A 24705-nucleotide genomic window follows, 5' to 3' on the forward strand; every position below is an offset into this window, starting at 1 on the left:
CACCATTTATGTTATCTAAAAGAAATTGCTCATAATAGTTTGTCATGATAGGGTGGTCAAATAAATAGAGATAGAGAAAGTTCTAATTCCATTTATGGTTGACTTGGTAAGGATAAAATAAGATTACCTTTTGAGGAAAAAAATAGAGTGGTCAATTAAAAGAGTGGTCAAAGTGATAGGGGTTTATGGTAAAGCTGGGCTGTAAGATTCCTCATGTGCTATTTATAGCAATTATGCAATCTGTGTAAACAGTGTAATGAAAGTGTAACATGATTCCTTATAATGCTTTGATGACCTTGAACTTCTTAAGTTTCAAACATTTGTCTCTTCAGTGTGCTTTCTCTGAGTACGTACAGTCTCAACTTATTCAACAGAACTTACTTACAATGTTAATTTGAAAGTTAAAATGTGCTTGGTTAATAGGATGAAAATACTGATAATAAAAGATAACCAGCTCAGATTCTTTATAACCTGACAGATATGCTGTTTTTTTATGACGTAAATCTTGATTTAAGCAAGTCTTGTTTACTTTAATTAGAATGTAATTAACTCTCGTTTATTTGCTATTATAGACTAATATAGTCTGATGAAATATGCAAATCTGTATTTTTACGGAATTTTTTTCCATTTTTGGTCAGGCCATCCTGAAATGAGCTATCAAAGATATCCACCTTCTTCATCAATACATGTGTCACAAAAGGCTATTCTCTACATACCACAGCAGAGCTCTGTCAACTGTTGAGTCGCTTGTTTTTTCAAAACCGCTGGTCAGACAGCTTTAATATTTGGTTTACATGTCCCTAGGATGACCTTAGTGAGTTAATTTCATACAGTCAGGAAATACTTAATTTTGTATCCATGTCTATAGTAGCTTCAGGGACTTTGGCCCTATGTTTTAGCAGAGTGGTTTACTTCTCACCTTTAGCTCTAAATTGTATGGCTCTATGAAAAACACTCATACCCTTGACATGAAACTGTGACACATTATTTGATTTCATATAAGTAGCCATGCATTACACATACAAAGAGTTAGATTGTGTCAGATGCAGTGACATGTAGAGGAGACAAATGTACTCTTTTTATTAATGACAGAAAGTGATTTTAGGTATTAAAAGAGAAAATTTCCTCAACAATTAGTATTACACAGCTATTTAACTTTGATACTTTTGATTATTTACTTTGTTAAAGTATCTGACATACAGTGTATACCGATGAAGCAGTTCCACCACTCAAATGATACTTAAAGGGACAAAGTCAGCCATTTTTCATGAATTTTGTTTGGTGCAAGATACTACTTATATTGTTTGACATGTTGAAAGATACTGAATGAATGGGTGACCATGCATATATTCGACCCCGGTTTTAGACAAATTAAATGAAACCATTGTGATTAGACTTAGTACGAGTCATACATTGCGTTCATTTTCAAATGGGGAAATTAAGTTACATCAACCCATTGGTTGCACAGCTTACTATGGTGATAGGGCTTTTTCAATATGTGCGCCTCATTTGTGCATCTCAGTCACTCGATAGTTTTAAAGTCGGGTTAAAAACTTACCTTTTTAAGTCATTTTATACATGAGTTTTATACACTTTCAAGTCATTTTATACCTGAGTTTTTATTTGCTCTATTTTAACCATTTCTTGAGTTTTACCAGCTGTTACTTTTATTGAACATTTTAAATTTACTGTAATTTTGTCAGTCTTTTGTTTGTTTTTAATGTAAAGCGCATTGAGATATTTAAATATGTAATGCGCTTTTTAAGAAATAAAGATTATGATTATGATTATGAAAATGAATTAGTTAATTCATTTTGCGATGGTTTCATGTATCGTGTCTAAAACCGGGGTCGAATATATGCATGGTCACCCATTCATTCAGTATCTTTCAACATGTCAAACAATGTAAGTAGTATCTTGCATCAAAGATAATTCATGAAAAATGGCCGACTTTGTCCCTTTAAAGTATCTGACATACAGTGTATACAGATAAAACAGTTCCACCACTCAAATGATACTTATCAATAGTTCTACTCAATATCACACATATGCCATCCATCATTTGTGTAAATTAAGGTAGTGCTGCACTTAACAAACAAAGATTTTTCTAAGGAATATTTTTCGTCAAGTATGACAAGGAAACCCCTCATGCTGTATATTTTCAAATGCAGAGAAGATTAAGTTTAGTTTGGTGGCAATAGTTTACTTGAAGGATGAAGGTTGTATATATTTGGGGTAGAAAACCTCAATTTTGGTATTAATGATAAAATTGATTTAAGTCAAAACTTGATACTGTTTTCGGAAATTTAAAATTTCACTTGAAACAAGAGTATATATGTAGAAAAGAACAACTATTTTATTTTGCATTATCTGTCCTCATTCTAAAATGGCAGGGGTTGAAGGACTGACACTCAAAGAAAATCATTAAAGTCATGATAAGCAAAGAAAAATACCTCTGATTGGAAATGTAAGAACTTTATTGCTAAACAAAATAGTGGCTCTGTTAAATACTATTTAAAGAAAATAATGTGAAACTTTCAGAAAATTTGAGCCAGCCATAGTGGAGGTAAATTCTTTGGAAATCTTAAAATTGGGAGAAAAGAGAAGCCAGGAAATCAGCATAATTTGCATAAAGTTGCATAAATTGGGTTAAGAAATTACTTAAAATTGAGTGAATATTTGCAAAAAAATGACTTTGAGCAAAATATGCTGTGTAGTATTTCGTGCAGCACAAACTTGATTTTATCTGCTGTCCAATTCATAAGTGTAAAACTGTATCACCATCTGTATGCAGCAGTCAATGTAATCCCCAAGGGACCCCATCTCGGGCAATATGGGATAAATGTGGGGGATGAGACCTTGTTTGCCATGAAACTATGCCAGAGTGGGTGGGGCAATTGCCTCATGATTGATTCCCCCAGTCACTTTCACAGACAAGCGCAGAATTTATGAATGGATGGGGAAATGTGGGGATTTACTCATTTAGGTGGCGATTTTCCAGATTGTCTTGCCCCAGGGGGTTAGGTATTTGACAAATTTCATAAGACTTATTTCTAAATCCCCCACTATCCCCAAAAGTAGAGGGTGGGGGTTGACATTTTTAGCTGCATTATGTATTGATGTCCTGTTTCATCAGTATGCAACTCATTTAAGTCATTTGTCTTACAGGATAAAAAGTTTGAAGAAGTTTATAAAGGTCAACAAAAACAGTACAGAGTAACCAAACTGGAGCCATCAATGCCTTATACCTTTAGAGTAGCTGCAACAAATGAAATTGGAACAAGGTAAGATTTCCTTGTAATTGTGGCATTTATGATTTGCAGTTTTTTCATCTCAAATAGGAGTTGCCTTTAATAGAAACATGCAAATAACCAATGGTAAGAACACTACAGTTTGAATATTTAAAATGGAAGTCCTTCCAATTCCTCCATTTATGAAAATCTCCCAACTAGGAATTTGCCTATAGCGTTATCTTGCAAAGATTCAGAGCAAGTAGTTGCTGGTCAATAGTGTTTGCACTCTGAACTATGGAATACTAGAATCAGATAAATTTCACAATTTATGTTTTTATGAGAATTCCTAATTACTGTCAAATTTCTTGACATTGCAAAATATTACTATGGTGCTAAGAATGTGATTAATTTCTTTGACCTACAGTGAATTTAGTCCTGAAGCCTGTTACTCTACTGCTGGCAGTGTTCCCCAGCAGCCTGCACCTCCAAAACTCGTCAAGGTCGCTGTTCATTCCTTGACGTTACAGTGGGAAAAAGCTGCAAATGATATATATAGTTTTACATTAGAGATGGAAGATGAAACAAATGTAAGTTGTTTTCTATAATCCAATTATAATTATTATTATCATTAATTGTATTGTCTGTGTGTATGTCTTTGTATCTGTATGTTTATGTGTATTTAGTCCCCATGGACACCGTCCGGGGGGACTTATAGGTTTGGTCATGTCCATGCGTGCGTGCGTCAGTGCGTCCGTGCGTCCGTCCGTTCACGCAGATATCTCAGAGATGCCTTGAGGGATTTCATTCAAACTTGGTACAAGGATTACTTCATATGTCATACAGATGCACGTCAATTTGTTTTCTGATACGATCCAATATGGCCGCCAGGCGGCCATTTTATTACGATTTTTTCATGTACAGAGCCATAACTCAGGCATGTTTCAACCGATTTTATTCAAAGTTGGTACAAGGGCATTGACCGATGTCATAGATATGCACGTCAATTTGTTTTGTGATACGATCTAATATGGCCGCCAGGCGGCCATTTTATTACGATTTTTTTATGTACAGAGCCATAACTCAGGCATGTTTCAACCGATTTTATTCAAAGTTGGTACAAGGACATTGACCGATGTCATAGATATGCACGTCAATTTGTTTTGTGATACGATCTAATATGGCCGCCAGGCGGCCATTTTATTAAAATTTTTTCATGTACAGAGCCATAACTCAGACATGTTTCAACCGATTTTATTCAAAGTTGGTACAAGGACATTGACCAATGTTATACATATGCACATTGATTTGTTTTTTTTTACGATCCAATATGGCCACCAGGCGGCCATCTTGTTACAATTTTTTTCATGTACAGAACCATAACTCAGGCATATCTCAACCGATTTTATTCAAAGTTGGTACAAGGACATTGACCAATGTTATACATATGCACATTGATTTGTTTTGTGATACGATCCAATATGGCCACCAGGCGGCCATCTTGTTACGATTTTTTCATGTACAGAGCCATAACTCAGGCATAGCTCAACTGATTTTATTCAAAGTTGGTACAACGACATTGAACAATGTCATAGATATGCACGTCAATTTGTTTTGTGAAAAGATCCAATATGGCTGCTGTGCGGCCATTTTGTTACGATTTTTTCGTGTACAGAGCCATAACTCAGGCATGTTTGAACTGATTTTATTCAAAGTTGGTACAAGGACATTGACCTATGTCATAGATATGCACATTGATTTGTTTTGTGATATGATCCAATATGGCCGCTGTGTGGCCATTTTTTTTTTGATTATCCGTGTCCTGAACCATAACTCAGACATGTATCAAGCAAATTTATTCAAAGTTGGTACAAGGACATTGACTTTTAGTATACATATGTACTTCGATCTGTTTCTCGATATGGTCCGATATGGCCACATGGTGGCAACTTTGTTATGGTTTTTTTTCATGTCGAGAGCCATAACTCTGGCAAGTCTCAACTGATTTTATTCAAAGTTTGTACCTTGACATTGACTTATGTCATACATATACCGGGTATGTGTTGATTTTTTAAACAGTAAGATCAAATATCGCTGTGTGGCGGCGATTTTGTTATGATTTTCTCATATACTGAGCCATAACTCGGACATATTTCCACCAGTATCATTCAAAGTTGGTACAAGGACATTGACCTATTTCATACATGCTCGTCAATTTGTTTCACGTCATGTAGCAGTATCATGTCAATTATTGAAGTTTCATAATTAGGCTGATATGTCAAGAAATACTGCATCAAATTTCATGAAACTTTGAACAGATGTTAAGCTCACATTGCTTTAACAGTGAAAAAGACATTTATCAGTGTCATTTTAATTAATTTGTAATTGCATATGTAATGAACTTTCCTAATTAGAGTGATCTATCCACAAATACAACGACAAATTTGATGAAACTTGATACAGATGCTGATCTCATAGTGTTGTAAATACAGCATTAAACTTTATGAAATATGGTACCGATGATACCGGTAATCTATTTAGTGTTAGGATAGTATGAAAAAATGTTTTGCAACATCCTGTCAACTAATTCCCGGTTGACTCATTTAACACTTTCACTGCGTAATTAATTTTTATACGTGCATTCCTGTGCGTAGTTTTCTATGGAAATACGGCCTTATAAATATTGATTTACATGCATAAGCTGTATCTTTGTAATTATAAGAGTATTCGAGACAATTTTTTCAGTGAGTATTGCAATATGACAGAGCATCATAAAAATGAACAAAATGCCATGTGACACACCCAGAAGGTCACGTGATCACGGCGGCCATATTGGATTTTACACAAAAAAAATCAAAAAATGTTGCATTTTTTGTTATTTCAATATATAAATGTATTTTTTTCAGTGCAACACTTTAAAAATTACTACTTACATTTTATTTACCTAAATTCAGTAGGGGGAACACATACCGTACTCTAAAAGATTCCCCACATAAATGAGGTTATAAATATGCCTATTTATTACAAGTTCATCTTCGAACAACAGGTATCATCTGACATTCAAAAGAGAGCTATATTATATATAAGCTTATATACTGGTAGATAGTCCGATGTGTAATTGTCATTGATGGATTGATATCGTACAACATCCACAGGATACACCATCAACGTTTGTGACGTCGTTCACAGACCTTTTGTCGCACTTTTCTCTCAGCATGCTCAGCTGGCCTACCTTCCTGTCTTGCTTGCAATGTCTGTCTTTGCTCAACTGGTTTGGGAACATATTCAAGTTTTTAAAAGTTGTAATTTGAAATTTGACTTCCGCTATCTCCGTCGAGTTCAGTTTCACGATCACTGACAATTCCACTATCACTGTCTAGAAAAACATGCTAAAGGGCTTAGTCGGTGTTAAACTGTGCCCGCGTCGCCATTTTTAAATATCTCCTGACAGAAAAACAACAACTGATCACACGATCCTTACAAATTACGGCGGAGAAATGATCGAGTATGGTGGCATTTGTTTACAAATTTGGCGCGCATGCTCATTTAGGTTTGACCTCTACCTCGTACACTTAGCTAGGCTTGAGGAAATAGTCAACAAACATGATTTAGATCAGACAAAGCCAACGTATATCGAACGCATATAAACGCGTACGTTCTTGGTGCGTTTACGCGCCTCCCGCAGTCTGGCCGTTGGCGCAGAATGCGCCCTCCCGCGGTGAAAGTGTTAATGACCTTTAGGATAGTGGTCTACATTAGTTTTATGTTTTCATCACCATGGAACTCATTCTTGGCCATTGAGTACCATCTGTATCAAAGTACTTTTATCACAGACCTAATGAAAAGGACTCTTTACTCTCTGAGGACCTGTAATCAAAGTACCCATTTACAAGTGGGGACTGTGTCATCAACGATGACTTGTTTTACATGTTCCTATGGCTAAATTTTCTACCAGTCGTAACTGATAAAATTTGCAGCAAAATACTGATAAAATTTGCAGCAAAATGTATTTGGGTGTACGGTATAATTAAGCAATAAAGCACACCCACCGACGGTATACCACAAAATTTTGACCAGTTCACGACATATATGCAACAGCGATAGCAAGTGCATTTTTGAAGTGAACTGGTCAAAATCGAGTGGTATACCGTCGCTGGGTGTGATTTATTGCTATTATATCATAACAGTATATTGAAATTCTGGCATCGAACGTCATAAAGGAATTTTGCTCAAGCTGAGAGCTCGTGCGCATGCCAGCTGTGGTATATCACCAATATACCACGGTTCTTTTCTTATCTCGACCAATCAGATCGCTGTATTTGCACCATCAATATACTGATATGATATAATATGTAATAATATTTTGAGACACCGTAGCTCATATACTTACCTCTGCTTATGCTTAAATTTGATAAGTGCATATCAGAAGTAAATTGGTCAAAACCAAGTGGTATACCATCGCTGGGTGTGGTTTACTGATATTATATCATAACAGTATATTGAAATTCTGGCATGGAACGTCAAAAAAGGATTTTTGCTCTTGCCGAAAGCTTGCATGTGTGCCAACCATGGTATATCATGAATATACCACAGTTCTTTAAGTGCAATGGCACCTTAGGTGCCTAAGCCAATACTCCAATGTGGACTAATCTAACCTAATATTGTCAATTTTCACTTTATCATGGATTCCTGTCGTCAGCTCCATGTAAAATAAGCTGCATAAGTTACTCCCCTTTGATATACCCTCTGAATATCCCTTCCAATAAAAAAAAATACCGCAATTATACGGTGTCGCTCAAATTTGATCAGAATTGGTACATACCAGTATGGGTACCAAAGATCAACAATAAATGTTGTTTCTATCTGTTCAGTGCAGGAAAATTCTACGTTGATGTTATGACAATGATTTCTGCACAGTACAACCAGAAAAACAACAACAAATATTTAAACCAGAAAAACAAGAATGACAAAAGTAATTAAGGTCTGAAACTTTAGGTACTGGAGGTCAGCTTTAGCAACATGCATAGCAGAAAGGCAGCTAGCCCCCCTTAGTTTGATCATAGACGGTCTTTCTCCCCTCTACTGACGGTCTTCCTCCCCTCTACTGTCTATGGTTTGAGCAGGTCTGTTAATATGTAACAGTTCATTAACAATGACAGGAAATGATTCAAGTCAGTGGAGTAAGCCTAGCTGTTTCAAGCCTGTTTCACGATTTCGCTTTTTCTTACCTCATTTGCACATTTTTGACACTGATGTGTTCATTTGAACAAATTCACATCTCAACCCCTACATCTACCTGTACACCAAATACTGAGATGGTAGCTCTGGCGGTATGGGAGCCTTTGTGTGTGACGGACATACATCCGCACATACCCACAAATATACAAACGCCACTCAGACTCATCATATAAGCTCTTTTTGGTATTTATATATAAAACCAAATATGAGCTAACAATGGCTCCCTTTCTACTTTGTGATTCTGATGTTTCTATGCTACATTTCCCCTGCTATTGGTATCAACAAACTTTACTGGAATAATACAATAATGTATTCCTGATATGTGTGTAATAACTCAGCCTTACTGTATCCAGTATTCCTTGCCCGTTTAGAAATTAATGATATCAAAATTCAATATGCTGCAAAGGTCAAAACTCATAATGAAGGCCAAGGTCATTGGGTCAGTATCCAAGGTCAAGGCCATGGCACATTGCATGGTAGAATGTTTTGATAAATCGTATTCTTTTTACATAGATATGAATTACATGCTTTTTCCTACAACTGAGAGCTAAAGGCTCAAGTGTGAGTGCAGAAGCGACAGTTCTACATGCATGCCATTGATAATGACTACAATGTTACGTATTGTAAGCATGCGATGTCACTTATTAGGTTATAATGATATTTACTTTACTTATCACATATGTCCCGTTGAATTCTTATTTTAATTTATTTCTTCTCAGTTATTTTCTATCAGTGTACAGCACACAGTTCATGTCAAGATTCCTCTTATCACACAACATATGTTCAGTGCTTCACTTTGTCAAGACTCACTCCAGAAACTAGGACGACTTTAGTTTGGGACATACCACAAAGAGATCATCAACAATTTCTTTGAAAGATGAACATGTTATTTTTTGGTTTTATTCCACCAGAGATATGGTTTTCAACCTGTCTATTGCGGAGAAGAACTTTCTTATACTTGTAACAGCCTTGCCAGGAAGTCATTATACAAATTTAGGGTAGGTATTACTGTTCTGTGCTATATGGCTATCTTAAAAGCTTTAAAGTTGCCATTTAGAACACTACACAATATTTTTATCAAATTCTTGGCAAGTAGGATTATGTTTGATTAGATAATTCTTAAATTCACAAGGTGTGTATAAACTTATTGGCAAATTATTCGTGTTCAACATAATAAGATGACTTTGTACCTGCAGACATTTATCCAAATCGATAATTTATAGTCTTAAAGTGAGCAAAAGATAAGTATCCAGATAATGTTGTCATTTTCAGTAAGCAGCCACCATTTTAAATTCTGCAAACAAAAACAGAAATGATTTGATAACATATTTATTTACATCATTTCTTTCATTTTATTTTTTTGTACCCCAGTCAACTGTAACAGTGGAAAGCCTTTTTACCAGCAAATTCTCAAATTACTTTCACACACCTTAATATATTGAAATTCCACATTCATGGAAACTGGATAAGTTTATTCTGCTTGTCAGGAGATGCCATGAAGCAAGCCACTTGTTAATTTACAAACTTGTTCGTGTTTCATTCAGAACTCTTTTATCGATCACATTGCATATGCTCACCTGTTCAAAAGACACATATAGAATGATATAGACACTCATGGATACACACATGGACACAGACACAGATGGAGACACACATTGATACAGATACAGACAGATATAAACACACATGGATACAGAAACATATAGATACGCATGATACAGATACTCATAGATATAGACACACATAGATACAGATCAGAGATACAGACACAGATATAGGCACATGAATACAGATACATAGATACAGACACACATGGCTATAGACACACTTGGATACAGATGCACATGGATATAGACACATGGATACAGAACAGATATAGACATGGATATAGACACATAGATATAGACACATAGACACAAATAGACACACATGGATACAGATACACAGATATAGACGCACATGGATACAGATACACATAGATACAGATACAGACACATGAATACAGATACATAGATACAGACACAACTGGATACAAATACACATGGATATACACACACATTGATACAGATACACATAGATATAGACACACATGGATACAGATACACTTGGATATAGACACACATGGATACCGACGCATTGATATAGATACACATGGATACAGAAACATATATATATAGACATGGATATAGACATAGATATAGACATACATAGATACAGACATAGATGTAGACACACACGGACACACACGCATGTAAAGGGTAAAAGTCCCTTGCCATTAAAAATCTGTGTTCTCTTCAGAATCTAACAACAGATGTTAAGAATTATTTTGGTTTACCCAATTCAGTTAAATGCCACAAATGACCAAGGTAGCAGCATGTGGAGTGATGTGGAAATGTTTACAACGCTAGCTGATAAGCCTGGCATGCCATCCAAACCTACACTGAAAGGAAAAGTACATTCAAATCATTTTAAAGTCAACTGGGGTGAGTGTATTGTTTTGTTTTGTATCGTACTGTAACATATTTTTGTTATTTGAAGATTGTTTCAGAATGCTTCAGTAATTTAACTTTTTAGGGAACTTGTCAAAATCAAACAGCCCAGCCTGCCGTGTCACTCCTTGTCAGGCTGGGAGAGGATGACACACATCAATGCCTCTTATAATTATTTAGTTGAGATAATGAATGACTGGCAGTTATTATTATTATTAATTACTTTATTTCAGACTAATTTTTAAATATTGTCCATATACAATGAAAAATAAACGATGGTAGAAGCAAAAAACACAAACAGAAAGACTAGGTTGAAGGTTTCTACAATATAAATTAGTTACACAACAAGAACTGGGATCTGCATATTTTACATGGTCAGTGTAGATCGGCAGCTCTGGCTTAGGCAGGAGTCTGCAAGACAGATCCACTCATATGATGGTATAACACATGATTTTTTGATCACGTTTGTCAAATATTCAAAGTTTACAAATGTTTCAAACAGGAACGACAGAACTATTTATCTTGCATGTTACATATTTCACAAAATGATAGGATCTCCTGCTGCCTCAGAGTGCCCTGCTGTGATTGGCAAGCCAGGCTGTTTGATTTTGACAAGATCACTTATTCAAAGATTGGTTATTTCATTAGGTTTTTGATCAGTTGATCTACTGTGCTACCGGTACATTGACTAGACATACTGTCAATGATAAACAGTAACAGATGAGAAATAATCAGTCCTTAGTATAATAGTAATTATATCATGCTACCATGCGCCATTCTGATTGGATGAGAGCTCATTCCACCGATGCTAAAATACTGTTTTAGCACTGATAGCAGTGGTAACACGGGCCCCTAAACCAGCATTTTCGAAAATTGCCTTGTCGGTTCGTTTGAATGTACCTATCTAAGCCATAGACCCTCGAGAAAAACCGGAACGGTCCGCTTTGTTTCAAAGACCGATGTCCAATGTTTGATAAACAGATAAAGAGGCATCATGGGCCAGTGGCTAGAGCAGTGGGCTCACAATCAAAGGATGGTGAGTTCGAGCCCCGGCATGGCTGTGGTGTTGTGTCCTTGAGCAAGGCACTTTATTCCTCATTGTTTCTCCCCACCCAGGAGTGATGGGTACCTGGTAGGACAGTGGTTGTTAGTCCCCACGGACACTGTCCGGGGGGACTTATAGGTTTGGTCGTGTCCGTGCGTGCGTGCGTGCGTGCGTGCGTGCGTGCGTGCGTGCGTGCGTGCGTGCGTCCGTCCGTCCGTTCACGCAGATATCTCAGAGATGCCCTAAGGGATTTCATTCAAACTTGGTACAAGGATTACTTCATATGTCATACAGATGCACGTCGATTTGTTTTGTGATACGATCCAATATGGCTGCCAGGCGGCCATTTTATTACGATTTTTTCATGTACAGAGCCATAATTCAGGCATGTTTCAATTGATTTTATTCAAAGTTGGTACAAGGACATTGACCAATGTCATAAATATGCACGTCAATTCTTTTTGTGATACGATCCAATATGGCCGCCAGGCGGCCATTTTGTTGCGATTTTTTCATGTACAGAGCCATAACTCAGGCATATCTCAACCGATTATATTCAAACTTGGTACAAGGACATTGACCTATGTCATACATATGCACATTAATTTGTTTTGTGATACGATCCAATATGGCCGCCAGGCGGCCATTTTATTACGATTTTTTCATGTACAGAGCCATAACTCAGGCATGTTTCTACAGATTTTATTCAAAGTTGGTACAAGGACATTGACCAATGTCATAGCTATGCACATCAATTTTTTTTGTGATACGATCCAATATGGCCGCCGTGCGGCCATTTTGTTACGATTTTTTCATGTACAGAGCCATAACTCAGGCATATCTCAACCAATTTTATTCAAAGTTGGTACAAGGACATCAACCTATGTCATACACATGCACATTGACTTGTTTTGTGATACGATCCAATATGGCCGCCGTGTGGCCATTTTATTACGTTTTTTCATGTCCAGAACCATAACTCAGACATGTATCAAGCAAATTTATTCAAAGTTGGTACAAGGAGATTGACCAATATCATACATATGCATGTAAATTTGTTTTGTGATACAATCCAATATGGCTGCTGTGCGGCCATTTTGTTATGATTTTTTCATGTACAAAGCCATAACTCAGGCATATTTCAACCAAATTTAATCAAAGTTGGTACAAGGACATTGACCTCCCGTATGTCATACATATGCACATTGATTTGTTTTGTGATTCGATCCATTACGGCCACCATGTGGCCATTTTATTACGATTTTTTCATGTCCTGAACTACAACTCAGACATGTATTAAGCGAATTCATTCAAAAGTATTTTTATCACAGACCTAATGAAGAGGACTCTATCCTCTCTGAGGACCTGTAATCAAAGCACCCATTAACAAGTGGGGACTGTGTCATCAACGATGACTTGTTATGTGTGCGTTTAGCTCTGCTGCACTTATTGGCTGCACATGTGAGCTGTTGTTTGCTCCCCAGGGAGTTGAGTGGTATTATATAAGGTCCAGTGACCAGGGGTAATAATAATTGTAAAAAGCGCCTTGATCACATGTACTTGTGGATATGTGCGCTATATAAGAACCAAATATTATTATAATATTATTATAAGTGTGGGTCTGTAACTCACCTCTTGGTGAAAATAAGTTGGGATCGATGATGAAAGACATCTCTGAAGCAGCACATTTGCGTGTGATGTACACAATAATCGCATTAGGTAGGGCAACAGCGCACTGTGCATTTTGCTTGATTCTGCAGGAGTCGAGACGCGATATATCCTACCACTCTCTAAAATAAAGCTAGTATTCGTTCATACACAAATAAATTGACACTTCCTCACAGTAACTGTATGTCAGATATTCTTTACCAAAGTTTGGGCTGTAACAAACCAGAGTGTCCTAACAATGTAGACCAAGAAGTTCAAAATAACAGTGGGATGAACCCTGGCCACTGCAACGAAAGTTCACATCAAATGCATCAAGCAGTGTCAGCGTCCAGCTCTCGCTGCATCAGGCAACACACTCCATACAATTGTTCATCACAGTTGCAGTCATTCCACGTCTGGATTATTTGAAACTGCTTGTTTTCTGGTGCAATTAACGTCTAATTTATCCATCAAAAATAGCTCCTGTAACCTCACAGTACCATCTCTGAATGTCACGACGGCCGACATATACATTACAGAGTGAGACAAATCTATTTTTAGTATGCAAAAAAAGCCAGGACTATTGTTCTGATGTAAATTTACGAAAAAAATTGTTACTTTTTCTTTTGATTTGAACTCTTGACCCATTTTCTGTGTCTGCAGCAGGTATTTTTAGTCCCCACGGACACTGTCCAGGGGGACATATAGGTTTGGTCATGTCCGTGTGTGCGTGCATGTGTGCGTGCGTGCGTCTGTCCGTCCGTCTGTTCACGCAGATATCTCAGACATGCCTTGATCAATTTCTTTCAAACTGTGCACAAGGATAGTACCCTACCCCATACAGATGCACGTCGATTTGTTTCACAATGCGATCAAATTTGGCCGTGTTAGAGGACTTTTTAGTTTACACCACCATAGACTACCATGTATTTCAGTTAGGTTTTAAAGCTGAAATGTCACTATATACCATAGACTACCATGTATAAGTCAGCTGTCCATAGGATCCCTTGTATAAGGCCAAGTAAAATAAAAATTTAGTTTCTCATCGTATTCATATTGCAAAAAGGATTCAGTGACACAGTTTTTAATCCCCACGGATGAAGTCCAGGGGCCTTATAGATTGGGTCATGTCCCTCCATTCGAGCAGATATATCAGATATTTTGACAAAGTGTCACGTGACCTCAGTCACCTTTGACCTCAAATATACATATTTGTCCATAACTCAGTAACCACAAGTGCTACACCCTTCATATATGGTATGATGGGACACCTTATGACGCCACATATTGTACCTCATTAATTATGTGCATATATAATTTTGAGCAAGCCAATAGAGCTAGAGGTCTGATTTTTGGTATATAGGGATAACTTAGCAATACAAATTTTTTGACAAAATGTCACGTGACCTCAATGATCTTTGACCTCAAATATACATATTTGTCCATAACTCGGTAACATAAAGTGGGACACCCTTCATATTTGGTATGATGGAAGACCTTATGACACCACATACTGTACCTCATTAATTATGCACATATCTAATTCTGAGCAAGCCAATAGAGCTGGATTTCTGATTTTTGGTATATAGGGATAACTATAGGATAGAAATTTTTTTGACCAAATGTCATGTGACCTCGATGACCTTTTACCTAAAATATACGTTTATGTCAATAAATAAGTAACCACAAGTGCTATGTCCTTTATATTTAGTAGGATGAAAGACCTTATGACAACACACGCTTTACTTCATTAATTATGCACATATCTAATTCTGGGCGAGCCAGTGGAGCTAGAGGTCTGACTTTTGGCATATAGGGATTAATTAGCAATACAATTTTTTTTTTTTCAGAATGCCATGTGACCTCGATGACCTTTGACCTTGATTATACATATATATGCATAACTCCGTAACCACAAGTTCTATACCCTCCAATTTTGATAGGATATTAGACCTCAAGATGTCACATCTTGTACCTCATTTATTATGCGTATATGTATTTCTTGGCTGGCCAATACAGCCAGAGGTCTGATCTTTTTTCCCGATTTAGAACCATAACTTAGACATGTCGTATGTGTTTCAAATTGGGAACAACGGCATAGACCTATGTGCCCATAGATCTCAACATATACACTCCAGTGATACTTCTTAAAGACCACATTTCCCTGCCCCATCAAGACTAATACTCCTTTACAAGTGGGGACTATGTCATTGTCAATGACTTGTTTAACAAGTATAGTGTTCGTGTTGCATGTGAAGAAAATGCAATGTTGATGAACGTAATGTGTATTTATCGTAGGATACTGTGTGTGTGTATGTGATCCCAACTTCTAAAAATGCTCGGTCTTGGGTGCTGAATTTCGGACGTTCGATCTCTCAGACGTCCGTGTTCTGTATTTGGGGTTAAAGTGTTTAAAATACTCAAGTGAGACAAAGACACACAAGTTGATATAATATAATAGCAATAACCCCTCCGCAGCCTGGTATATACGAGATTTTGGTACAATGTGCGACATATAACACAAGCCGATAGGCGAGTGCTATATGGAGCGGATTGTACCAAAATCGAGTGGATACCCGACTGCGGTGGGGTTATTGCTTAACTCTTACTCTAGATAAAATACAAATAGTACTCAACCCTTATACTTCAAGGCTTATGAATTTATCATCTGCCATGTCAGTAGAAAGTGGTATTGAGCCAAAACCTACTGTTTTACCTATTTGGCGTGTTATTTTAGAAAGTCAGTTAGCCAGTAAATTTCATGTCTACTATCTATTGTCAGGGACCTTCAACTGTTCAGGTCTGTGTTAAAATGCATAATACTGGGCATTTATATCTCACTGGTTTTAGCTAACTTAACCTGATGGTGACATGAACTTTACAGGATAATGGTTAACCAGTAAAAGTTGCTTTGTTAAAGGTCTGGTGAAATGGTCCCGTTCTTGAGACCGAATATCTTCCAGGGGGGCAATACTATTACACTCGCAACAAAATTGCAACCTAAAAGTACGCGCAAGTGTTAATTTTTTTGATATTTCTATGCGCGGCTTTCATCAGGTCATTTTGCGACACCAAGGTCACGCCCTCAGCAGGAGTCAAGGTTGGCCGTCTGTGACGTCACAGTTGTGTTCATTTACATCGAATAGCGGTCCCACGCCGCCTTATCTCTGCCCGGTATCCGCTAACAAAACACTGTTCGCGCTGCCTATTCGCCACGTTCGTCAATGCGAATTGAAATCCGAAGTGGCGAAAAAAAAAGATCCTTATTTGCCACATTGGCGAAACTGATTTTTGTTCAAAAGATATGGCAAATTAAAGAAAAAACGTGGCTGTTTGTAGTCTTTTGTTGATCTGGCTTCTCTCTCGGCGATTCGCAAAACTGTATCTACTTCCGTATTGCGTCACAATCTTTCGTCGTACGTATTTGCAATTGAGCCAAGTCTCGCGAGAGACTTGCTGTTGACGTTATGTAGTCTAGTCCACAGCATGCTTAAATGGCTCTCGCGAGAATTGAAACTTCGACGCACGCAATCGAGCCCTCGCGACAAATTTGACGTCACTTTGTCTACTGTACTGCAGGCATAGGAACGCCCGCTCACGAGAATTGAAACTTTTGCTATAGGCCTACATAGCAGACATACGAATTTTAATCGAGGCCACAAGGTTCGATGTTGCAGTTGATTTGCATTGCGGTCTGGCGGTTCCGTGTTGTGCATTTTAATCCATGTTGCGGTCGATTTGCATTGCGGTCCTCGTGGTCCGGTATTACCTATTGTTCTTCATTTTAATGGCCTCCATGCGCACAGTCCAGAGCTGCAGAGGGACTGTGCTCCATGATTTGTACCGGGTATTTATATCGCGATCTCTACGTTCCGTGTTGTTTTTCGTTTTAATGGCAGTCACAACGTTCAGTGTTGGTGTTCATGCAGTTGATTTGCATCGCGGTCCCAATTTTGTAGCGTGTAGCGAGGCAGGCTGAGGGACCGTGGCCGATTGTACGAACCAGAATAGACAAGCACATTGGTTCAAACACTCAGCATTTGACGGGAACTCGAAAAAGTTTACAGTTGAGCCGTTACGTTCTTGCCGCTGTCACAGCCACTAAAATAACAACGTCTCCCCATAGTGAAATTAAAGGAGGACACTGTCCGGATCATGTAAGCGGAAAACCTAGAAGTTACCCCCCGTGGGGAGATTACGGAGGTGTGAAATACCTTACTTCCCGTTATGAGATACGGCGTCGGGCAAACTTCGGAAAGCCGAAAAAAGTCGACTGGAGAGGCTCGGCGGACACGCCCACATCGCATTTTTCTTTTGCCATATTTCATAATCACGCGCGCTAAACGAAAAAAGAAATGAATGTGACTGTTTTATAGACCATCAACTGTATTTCTGTGATTTTGCAACATGGGCATTTCACCAGACCTTTAAATCTACATATTGCTGGAGAATGTTTGCTTTTTTAATGAAATTCTCATAGTTACTGTCTATCTCAAGCTGCTGCCTTGATGTTTTCACATTTTGCAAGCACCAACCACAGTCCCTCCACACAGGTTGGGAAACGTCTAGTGTTTTAACGTGTGAAGTTCCAGATTACTAATAGTATACGCATTATGGTTTGGCACCCATATTTCATACCCATTTTCGTCGCGTTTTTTTCAAACATTTGTTACTCAGAACCACTGATATTTACTCTAACATGTGAAGCCTGTGTCAACCATTTTATACCCGTTGAAAATACATTTCTCGTGCTTTATCACCATTGTCATTCTTCTTGTTTAGAAGTATTGAATCTGTTCTATGTGTGATCCAAGTCTAAATTGTGCCTGATAATAAACTTTTACAACAGGTATCACATGAAATGTGTTTATTTTGGTGTTGGGGTGGATGTATTCAAACTGAAATGAAGCCCTACAATTACAAACACAGACATCTTATCAAACCATAAGGTGCATCGTAACAATAGGGACCCAGGCATTTCCCAACCGGTGTGTGGAGGGACTGTGCACCAACTTTCAACATTCTTGATTCTTTTTCACTGTAATACCATAGTTACCAGCCGGCAACATGGATGCAAATGTTAATTTCAGAAGCAAAGAATAGGAAGTAGTAATGAATGTCATATCTTGGTTGTCACCAAAACTACAGTTCTGAGTGCTGTGAAACCATTGCCATTTCTCATATCTTCTCCTGAATAGAATTAACCCTTTGAGCGCTGTAATTTTCTCCCGCCAAAATTTTAGTACAAAATTTTACCAATTTTTATGAATTTTCTGTAATTTTTTAATAATTTTTGACCAAATGGACATCACACTTCATTGGCTACAGTTTTTTTCTCAAAATTTTGGCAAAAATCTGAGAAAAATTGACTGGGGTTTATTTTATAAAGGGGATCAAAATACACTTTGGCGCTCAAAGGGTTTATCCATGTCCCTAGGCAAGTCACTGTATCAAAAGTAAACATATCAGCATCATACAGTTTTGTCGTCAGCCATTGTCAAACCATCAACTCCTTGCACTATCATTTTAAGGTGAAGGGCGACGAATTCGGACGCGCACACGCTTTAGAACGTTTCTGCGCAGATTTGACTCCAGCCTGCCGCAAATGGGTTATTTTGTAGCGCATGTATTTAACATCACCTGTCATTGTTGAAATTGCGCTTGTACCTAATTTTTTGACCCAGTGTCCTAGAAATGCATGTGACCTATAACCTTGTCATATTTTGACCCCCTAGGAAGCTGGTTTTTATTTAATATGAGCGAAAAATTAACATTTCTCTCCCATTTATATGGCGCAAATTACCCATTCACCTGGAGATTTTGTAAAAAGTAGCGTGGTGACACCCTTTTATTAAAGTGTAAACTAAATCATGGTATTATGTCAGGAGTTTATTCGCCAAGTTTGGTCAAAATGACACCATTCAAAACAACAGGAAGAAAGTTCGAAAATTATATAGTGATATAATTTCGATATCGTCATTTTGTAATCGATACTTATGTTAAAATTTCTTCACAAACATCATGAAAACTATACATTCAATAAATATGGATCTTAAGTCTTGGTATTTATTAAAATTAACTCATTTGCTAAGCGTTTTATAATTGCTTTCTTTAGTTTAAGTGAATTATATCATTTTTAGCTCACATTTGGTTTTACCAATGTGAGTTTATCGTATAGGCTGAAGTCGATGGCGTCTGTATGTATGTGTGTACAGTATGTCCGTCAACATCAAAAACACGCAAACCGCTGCACGTTTCAGCTTAGTATTTGGTTTGTGGATGCATCCTAGGCTATAGATGGGATTTTGTTCAAATGAAGTCTGCATTGCCAAAATTATGCAAATGAGCTTACAAAATGTGAAAATGGTTAAGAATTGATAACTCAAGAACCGCTTTTTTGATTGCTTTGAAAATTTGTGTGCAAGTACCTTAGGTTAACCTTGTACAGTTTTATGAATATTGTGAAGATATCCTTAATTTTGTATTTTTGCCGAATTTTTTTGTGATTTTTCTCATTTTCAGTAAAAATTCTTCTTCTCTGAAACGACCGGCCCAATCGCTCTCAAATTTGGGTTGTCTCTTTGCAGGGGTGTTACTCTTCTAAATTGTTGAAATTATGACAAAATTGGGAAAATTACTATTTTTGTGCAATTTTGTCATTTTTGGTCAAACAATCTTAGACAGTGTTTCCTTTTTAAAACCCCTGGACAGACAGCTTTCATATTTCGTACACAGACGTACAGAGATGACAATAGTTAGATATGTGGAAATTGTCCTGAAATATAAAAAATTGTATTTTTAAGACAATATTGTCATTTTTGGTCAAGAAAACTTTATCTCAACATTACTTGTTTGATAGCTTTGTAATTTGGTATAAAGTCCCCTGTTTGATAGCTTTGTAATTTGGTGTAAAGTCCTGAAAGATGTTATTAGATAAATTTTCTGCTCAAAGTGTTGGGAAACCCCAAAATTTGTATATTTTAGGTACTTTTCTCAGTTTGTGACCTTAAATGACCTATACTAACCCAGGATATGTTCTGAGACAATTTTGAAGGCTGTGAACATAATTTTGTCATATTTGATACCAATTTGTAGGAAAATTTGATCCAGAAAACAAAGCTGAGGTGATTTTTTTCATTTTGGACCAAGTTTTGCAACTTTTCTATGTAAGACATACAAAAACTGATGAGAAATTTGGATCCAGGATAATTCCAGATGTTGTAATCACCACCCACAGTGGAAGGCATTTCACTATCTGTAACTAACTTAAGTGCTGTTTACATTAGAATGATAACACTCATGGCATTAATTAAAAATCTCCAAGGTTGTAAATGTACTTCCTGTCATTTGGTCTTATGTAATACCAAGGGGTGGAACATTGATATGCAGGAGGGGGTAGGGTTTAGAAGATCAATGATGAAGCATTACTTTTTACCAGATCCCTTGTGCATTTTTTGCCCACTCCCACCTTTTCTTTTTATCAAGCCTTCTCTGTTTTTTGTTGTTGACATTTGCTTATGTATTTAGGATCTGCTTCTCCCATTGCTATAGAAGTTGATATGCATGTTCCTAAAGATGACCTCCAGTACCTAAGTTGGAGACCTTATTTGCTTTTGTCATTCTTGTTTTTCCTGGTTTAAATATTTCTCGAATGGACCAATTCAAACCGAATGTGAGCACATAGTGTCCTTGACGGTATTTTTATTTATTTCTAACGACGCCATTTTAACGTCCGTTTCCATGGATGGAAACAAGCGTGGTGACCCCCATTTTTTATTTCATTTTTGCACTTGCACAACTTCCAAGAATATCTGTGCAAAGTTTCAAGAAAATGACACCACAACTTAATTTTGACGTAATTCGTAGTACTTCATATCTCATCCCAATGTCATAGTCAATGAGTGTCACTCAAAGCACCTCTTCTGATGTTAACTACTAATTCTTGTTTTGTAGATCCTCCAAAAGATGATGGTGGATCTGATATTATTGCATATCATCTGGAAATTAATGATGGAAACAGTAAGTAAATACTAAAATGATGCCATTATTATCCACAGTCTGTTTTTTGTGTGGATTTTATTACATTGTTTGATATGTGTATAAATGTCAATAGGTTAAGTTCTAGTAAACAGAGACCAGGGTACAAATATTTTCTATTTGTGATGCAGTGCATTTATTACTTTATGATATTGCCAAATTTTGCAAAAAGATTTTCAAAACATGGCTTGGAGTGACATTTTGCAGTTGTAAATGATTGTACGGTATATTAGCAATATGCTATTCATCTTTTATTGTCTCTACACGCTTGTACATCTTGCTATGCAATGTACTTATTACTCCTTGAAAATGTTGTGCAAAGACCAATATAGTACTCTAATTCTGTTAATCTGTCTGTCATTCCATTCTTGCATCTCTGACATATGTGAATCAAATTCTTTCAAACTTGGTGCAAGGATAATACACTATAAAACATTTGCACTTCAATTTATTACACAATTTGATCCGATATTGTCACCAGGTGGCCATTTTATTACATTGTTTTAATGAGCAGAAGTATTACTTGGACATGCCTTACCAGACCTCATTCAATGCTGGTATAAGGACAATGTGCCATGATATATGTATACATATCTACTTTTGTCACAATAGCATCAAATATGGCTGATAGGCAGCCATTTTGTTACAATGTTTAGACCTTTTGACTGAAGGGGAATGTGATGACTTTGTGTATGCCATGTACTGTACACTGTATACGTTGATATTACAAAAACCTTTCAGTAACTTTTTAGCTGATAGGCTGATTGTCTGTCCATCCATCCGACATAAACATTTTGCTGCTTGTCTGAAACTGTTGGTGTGATTGCTTTGAAAGTCAATCCAATCCACAGATATCAGTTAAATCATAGAAGAGTACTAGATATTATTAATAAATGTTACCATTAGGCTTCCACCAGAGTGTTTACCAAGTTCATAAAAAGATCTTATGAATCAAATGTTGTTACAGACCCTTGCATAATTTGCAAGAAGCACATACATCTGTTTTTAATGTAGAGTAATGTAAGAACCTGCCATACACTCTTTATGAATCTCTATTGGTATTTTGTGATATGGACACATAGAACTCAACAGAATGGACGGCATGCTAAAACAGCAAATCTTCCTTAAGGCCAAGAAAAATAAATCAATTCAGACCTGCCGCGTCAACCTTTTTTCTGCTCATGAGGAAATAAAAACAAATAAACGCAAAAATATGCCACAATGGTGCATAACACAGTGCTGTATAAAACAGAACCGTAAACAAAATAATTGACACTAACATTCCATTCAGAACTGTACAGATATGTCATTTATATTGTGCTGTCAAAACTCTGCCTTGCTGCTCTAAAAGTCAAACCACAGAACTGTTCCCATACAAAAATACTTAAGCAGCACTGCTGTGCATTTATCTCTGCGTGCATTCCTATGTTGTGTTCATGTTTTTTCCGGGTTCTTGTTATTTGAACGATACAAAAAATTGAGAGTTAAAAAAAAGCCACGTCACCGCATCATTTTTAGCTACTATAGACTATAGTCTATAGAAGCTATTGGGATGGGTATCCGTCCGTCGTCAGTCTGTATGTATGTATGTATGTATGTATGTATGTATGTATGTATGTATGTATGTATGTATGTATGTATGTCCGTTTGTGAGGCGTCCGTCCACTCAAATATCTTGAGAACCGCAGTACTGACTGATTTGATATTTGTTGTGTAGATGAAAGATATGATTTTGAGAAACTAATTTTTTTAATTTTTGATATTGTTGAAAATAGGCAAATTAATGCCAAAAAAGGTGTTTTTGGTAAAAAAATCTTCTTCTTCATAACCGCTGGTCAGACAGCTTTGTTATTTGGTATACAGGTCCCTAGGGATAACCCAACTTAGATTTGTTCAAATTGTGATGAAATATGCAAATGTATATTTTTAAGGAATTTTTTTGTCATTTTTGGTCAAAGTTTGACGTACATTGTATGTAATTCTTGTACTGTATAAACCCTATCAATTCACCCAGAAAAAAATAATTAATATGATTTTAAATAATTGAATAAATTAGGAAATCATCAAAGCCAAAATAATTTTAGTGTGGAATTATCAGAAAGTACAACTTTTTTTTGACAGTTCATAGTGAATTGAGGATTTAAACATGTAAAGGCAACTTTCCTGAATCCCAACTTTGATATATTCTGAACCACCATTTATGTTATCTAAAAGAAATTGCTCATAATAGTTTGTCATGATAGGGTGGTCAAATAAATAGAGATAGAGAAAGTTCTAATTCCATTTATGGTTGACTTGGTAAGGATAAAATAAGATTACCTTTTGAGGAAAAAAATAGAGTGGTCAATTAAAAGAGTGGTCAAAGTGATAGGGTTTTTATGGTAAAGCTGGGCTGTAAGATTCCTCATGTGCTATTTATAGCAATTATGCAATCTGTGTAAACAGTGCATTGAAAGTGTAACATGATTCCTTATAATGCTTTAGATGACCTTGAACTTCCTAAGTTTCAAACATTTGTCTCTTCAGTGTGCTTTCTCTGAGTACGTACAGTCTCAACTTATTCAACAGAACTTACTTAGAATGTTAATTTGAAAGTTAAAATGTGCTTGGTCAATAGGATGAAAATACTGATATTAAAAGATAATCATCTCAAGATTCTTTATAACCTGACAGATATGCTGTTTTTTTTATGACGTAAATCTTGATCGAAGCAAGTCTTGTTTACTTTAATTAGGATGTAATTAACTCTCGTTTATTACCTTCTCGTGTCTATTTATAGACAGAGAAGGTATTAGAGTTGAAAACCAATATGCTGCTGTCAAGAACTTCCGTCTGTCAAGACTTCCGTCTGTCAAGATCCGTTGACGTCATGCCATTGTGATGGGTCATATCATAAACTGGTGGGGGTGTTCATGGCTCAGGTTGAGGTGTGGGAGAACGATTTTGAGCTATGACAAAAATCAAAAGGGACTTAGCGGCATAGCCACAGTGTTAAGCCTTTCTCCAAGGTTTCTTAGTT

General features: G+C 36.8%; 1 protein-coding gene across 5 annotated transcripts in view; it reads left to right on the top strand.

Annotated features, from left to right (window-relative positions):
• Window positions 1-24705, top strand: part of LOC139119503 (fibronectin type-III domain-containing protein 3A-like) — a 129423-nt gene that overhangs the window by 76127 nt on the left and 28591 nt on the right. For all 5 annotated transcript variants that reach the window (XM_070683361.1, XM_070683363.1, XM_070683365.1 and 2 more), the window contains exons 9-13: window positions 3169-3284; window positions 3658-3820; window positions 9380-9466; window positions 10813-10951; window positions 21603-21668. In XM_070683361.1, coding sequence (XP_070539462.1) covers window positions 3169-3284; window positions 3658-3820; window positions 9380-9466; window positions 10813-10951; window positions 21603-21668 — 571 coding nt within the window. The remainder of the gene's footprint in view (window positions 1-3168; window positions 3285-3657; window positions 3821-9379; window positions 9467-10812; window positions 10952-21602; window positions 21669-24705) is intronic.

The sequence above is a fragment of the Ptychodera flava genome, chromosome 19, assembly GCF_041260155.1.
Source record: "Ptychodera flava strain L36383 chromosome 19, AS_Pfla_20210202, whole genome shotgun sequence".
Lineage (NCBI taxonomy): Eukaryota > Metazoa > Hemichordata > Enteropneusta > Ptychoderidae > Ptychodera > Ptychodera flava.